At 60.3% G+C, this 4364-nt stretch overlaps 2 protein-coding genes across 2 annotated transcripts in view; both read left to right on the forward strand.

The window, feature by feature from the left end:
* MAP4 (microtubule associated protein 4) overlaps positions 1-4364 on the forward strand; it is a 241347-nt gene that overhangs the window by 71741 nt on the left and 165242 nt on the right.
* The window catches only part of LOC100546195 (zinc finger protein 777-like), a 12606-nt gene continuing 8429 nt past the window's right edge, over positions 188-4364 (forward strand). Inside the window, exons 1-4 of the mRNA XM_019616166.2 lie at positions 188-875; positions 1864-1990; positions 2457-2570; positions 3269-4147. Coding sequence (XP_019471711.2) covers positions 414-875; positions 1864-1990; positions 2457-2570; positions 3269-4147 — 1582 coding nt within the window. The 5' untranslated portion in view covers positions 188-413. The remainder of the gene's footprint in view (positions 876-1863; positions 1991-2456; positions 2571-3268; positions 4148-4364) is intronic.

Genomic DNA, 4364 nt, shown 5'->3' on the forward strand with positions numbered 1-4364 from the left:
GTCCCCTCTTTGTCCCCATGGCGACGGGGCTCGGCCGTCCCTTCCCGCCCCTGTTTGCCCCACCGTCACCTTCGTCCCCCTGCCCGTCCCGCGGGACTGCGGGCAGCTCGATGCGAGCAGTGTGCGGGGATGCGGGGACGGCCCCTCCGCAGTAAGGGTGGGTCGGCCCCGGGCCGTGGAGGTCCCCAACCTGCCGATATCTCCATCCTTTGAGTGCCCCCAACCTCTGGGGGTCCCCAGCCCAAGGAATCCCCAGCCTTTTGGGGTTCCCGGACGATGGCTGCCCTCACCCCATGGGATTCCCCAACCCTCGGTGTTCGCATCCTATTGAGATCCCCACCTGAGCGTCCCCAACCTTTGGGTGCCCCCCAGCCCAGGCGTTCCTCAGACTCTCTCAGGGCCGTTCCCAGCCTATGGGGTATGGCCGGGTACGTCCCCAGGGTTGCAGCCATCCTGCTGACACCCACACCCCATCCCTGCAGGTTCCGGAGCTGGGGATGCGGCCGCGCTGCCCCTCACCCTTCCAGCCGCGTGCCGGCCCCGAGCGCACCTCCGAGCGCGAGACACAGACAGCAGAGCTGTCCCTGACCGTGGTGACGGCCGTGCAGGCGGTGGAGAGGAAGGTGGACTCCCATGCCACCCGGCTGCTGGACCTGGAGGGCCGCACCGGGGTGGCCGAGAAGAAGCTGATCGATTGTGAGAAAACGGCGACGGAGCTGGGCAACCAGCTGGAGAGCAAATGTGCGGCCCTGGGCACCCTCATCCAGGAGTACGGGCTGCTGCAGCGGCGCCTGGAGAACATGGAGAACCTGCTGAAGAACAGGAACTTCTGGATCCTGCGGCTGCCCCCCGGCAGGAAGGGAGAGGTCCCCAAGGTAACGGGGCCCGGGTTGTGATGAGGGCAGGGAGCTGCTGCCCCGAGTCCTCCTTGGGGTGGGACAGAGATGGGGAGGACGGCTGTGAGCGGAGCTGCTCCCTGTTGGGACCGGGGAGCTTCTTGGTACCCTCTGATGGGAGATCCTTAGAACTAAGGTGGAATTGAGGGAGGAGGTTTCGTCTCCAGCTCACACAGCTGTGCTGCAGCCATTTATTCCTCAGCACAATTGGAGTCTGAACCAAGGAACCGTGGAGATTTGGCAGCGCTCTCATAATCCACTGTTTGGTGCTGGATCTACAGCTCTGCTTGGCACCATATGATGCTGGATCCCCAGCTCTCACAGTGTGGTGCTGGATCCCCAGCTCTGTTTGGTATTGTTTGGTGCTGGATCCATGGCTCTATTTGGCACAGTGTGGTGCTGGATCCCAGCTCTGTTTGGCACTGTATGGTGCTGGATTTCCAGCTTTGTTGGGCACTGTTTGGTTCTGGATCCCCAGCGATGGGTGATGCTGGTACCCAGGGAAGGAGCACACGATGGAGAGCTGCAGGAGGGCAGTGCCTGCCCACACAGCCTGGGCTCCAAAACAACAAAAGGCGCCTGCCATGAATATTCATTCATCTGCTCTTTGCACGATGTGACCATTCCACCAAAGGGAAAGTTTGCCTTTGGGACTGGAAAATTGAGTGTTTGCACCCCGACCTGAGTGTGCAGCGATCAGGAGGCAGAGCCAGCAAGGTGCTCCTCTCCCAGAGCTCTGAATTTATCTGCAGAAATTATAGCTCAGCAAACAGCCTTAGAAACTGCCGTCCGCTGCTGGACGATTTGCAAACAATAACTGATGATTCCTCGGGGCCCGGGGTGAGCTTTCCCTGGAGTTTTGGGGTAATTGAATCTGGCCTTACGTCAGCTCATCAGCAGGGATGAGGTCCGGCTGTAGTGCCTGGTTTTATCTCCAGTTTGTCTGAGCAGGTGTTTGTGATTGCAGGTGCCGGTGACGTTTGACGACGTGTCCGTCTATTTCAACGACAAGGAATGGGAGAAGCTGGAGGAGTGGCAGAAGGAGCTGTACAAGAATGTGATGAAGGGGAACTACGAGTCGCTGATCTCACTGGGTAAATCCAGGCGCTGCTTCCCAACCTGTGCTGGAGGTTCTGGGCATCCTCTACACCTACCAGAATGACCCAGACGTCCCATTTTAAAAGGAGACTTAAACACAGGAGGAGGTTTCCAGTCCTGCTCTGTTGCTGGATGGGCTGTGTAGGGTCACCCCTCCTGAAATGCCCGCTTTGTTCTGGGCACTGTCCCACAGAGGCTCCCCTGAGCTGTTGCCCACCCTGCAGTTGTTCCAAGGGCTTCCCCCCACCTTCTGGGTCTGCTGCCGGTGCTGGCCCGGGGGAAAACCAAGTAGCCCAACACAGTGTTAGCTGTGATCTTTCGGGGCTTTGTGTGTTGGAGCTGTAAGAAGCCCCCGCTCTGGGGCCAGAGGTAAAACTTTTTGGGTTTGAGGAAAGCCGGGAAATGGGGAATTTCTGCATCCCTCTCTAGTAACCCCCCCTCCATCCCTCTGTCTCTCAACAGACTATGCAATTTCCAAACCTGGTGTTTTGTCCCAGATCGAGCAGGGAGAGGAACCACGGGTCAGGAATGAGCAGGACTTGGAGGAGAGCGAGATGATGAGCGATGCCACCGCAGGTGAGGCGGCCGTGGAGGGGGCTGGAGCCCACCCACCCCACCATGGCAGGACGGGGCCGCACTCAGGGCTTTGTTACTGGGAGCTGTGGCAGAGATGATCAGGAGGAGGAAAGGTTTGGCTGCTGAGTGATTTGACGTCCAGGTATGGCACGGCACATTAAGCAGGGCAAGCAGAGCCCGGAGTCGGGGAGCCGTCAGTGTGGGGAGCGTTGCAGTCAGAGCACGTCCTTGGGCAGTGTGGGGGGAAAGGAGAGGCAGCTCAGCTCCCGCTGCAGCCATCTGAGGGAGCCACAGCCTTCCACAAGCCGCTCTGCCTGTGCCCATTGCAGGACAGATCTGCTGGGAGGGGGACATCCGGGAGGTGGTGAGCCTGGGAGGTGTCCTGGGTTGTGCCACTCTCACCTTCTCCCTGCATTCTTGGTCTGGAAAAACTCGATGTTAAATGAGAAAATCCCCTACAGTTCCCCAGCCTGGGGTTTGTGCTGGCTGAGGGTGCTGGGCAGCGGGCAAAGAGTGCTCAGAGCCAGTGGGGTGATTCAGGAGCACTGCGTGCAGTGTTCACAGCGGGACTGAGCGAGGGGCAGGGGCACACCATGCACCCGGGTGGGCACAGCAGCGGGGACAGCCCTGTGGGAAGCAGCCAGGGGCTGCTGGGACCCCTGGGGATGACTGCTGGTGTGCATCTCTCCTCGCTGCAGCCGGAATCAGAGTCGTGATCAAAACAGAGGAGCTGCTTCCAGAGGACAGCCCTGAGAACCCAGAGCTGCACGGCATGTCAGGGCAATCGGAGGGCAGCTTCCAGAGCCCAGATGAAGAGGCTGCCTGCGAGAGCCCCTATGGCTCCGTGTCCCCTCCCCGAGAGCTGCCGGGCACCAGCCTGGGCGACCCCTCTGAGTACGTCGGGGACTATAATGAGATCCAGAGGGTCATCGTGCACCACGGGAGCTGCACAGGTGAGGGGTGGAGGGGTCTGGGAGGAGGCACGCACCCAGTGACTGTGGCCTGGGGGCTGCTGAGCTGCACCATGGTGGGGATGCAGCATCCCCAGCAGCCCTGGGGCTCCCTTTGTGAGCAGCCTTTACCCACGGGTAAAGCCTTTACTTCACGAGGCTGGAAAGGGAGCAAAGCCAGGGGCTTGGGGCAGGGGAAGGCACTGGAGCTGCAGGAATGGGAATGGGGTTTAAGAGAGTCATTTATCCGCATGCAAGGAGTGAGCAAACTCTGGAGAGAAGAGATGGAAAGGGACCAGAGTCCGATGGAAAGGCACCGGGGGGGTCTCCTGGGGTGTGAGCCCCACCGAGGGGCAAACCTTACAGTGTGGGTTTGTGTCCCTGCAGCGTGGGTGCATGGGGCAGTGTGGAGGACAGGAATGAGGGCGGCCAGACTGCAATGTGTGCACTGCAGGGAGGGTGGGTGCAATGAGGTTGGGGGCGGAGAGAAGTGGAGGTCTGGACAAAGTCCTCCCCTGCTCAGCTGGGTGTGGGATGGGCACAGGGGGCAGCTCCTGGCCACGTCCTGCCACCATGTCGGGGGGCACTGGGGGTGTGGAGCAGGTGGACCCTCTGCCTTTTGGTGTTGTTAAGATGGTAAACATCTGTTGAGAGCAGCAGAGCTGAGGCCCTCCTGAGCTCTGTGTCTCAGCCCCAAGCTCTGTGCTCAGGGCCAGCAGCAGGTGGGCAGCAGGGAGGAGCACAGCAGCAGCTCTGGGAAATCACAGCACCATAGAATGGCCTGGGTTGCGAAGGCCCACGATGCTCATCCAGTTCCAACCCCCTGCTGTGTGCAGGTCGCCAA

The sequence above is a fragment of the Meleagris gallopavo genome, chromosome 6, assembly GCF_000146605.3.
Source record: "Meleagris gallopavo isolate NT-WF06-2002-E0010 breed Aviagen turkey brand Nicholas breeding stock chromosome 6, Turkey_5.1, whole genome shotgun sequence".
NCBI lineage: Eukaryota > Metazoa > Chordata > Aves > Galliformes > Phasianidae > Meleagris > Meleagris gallopavo.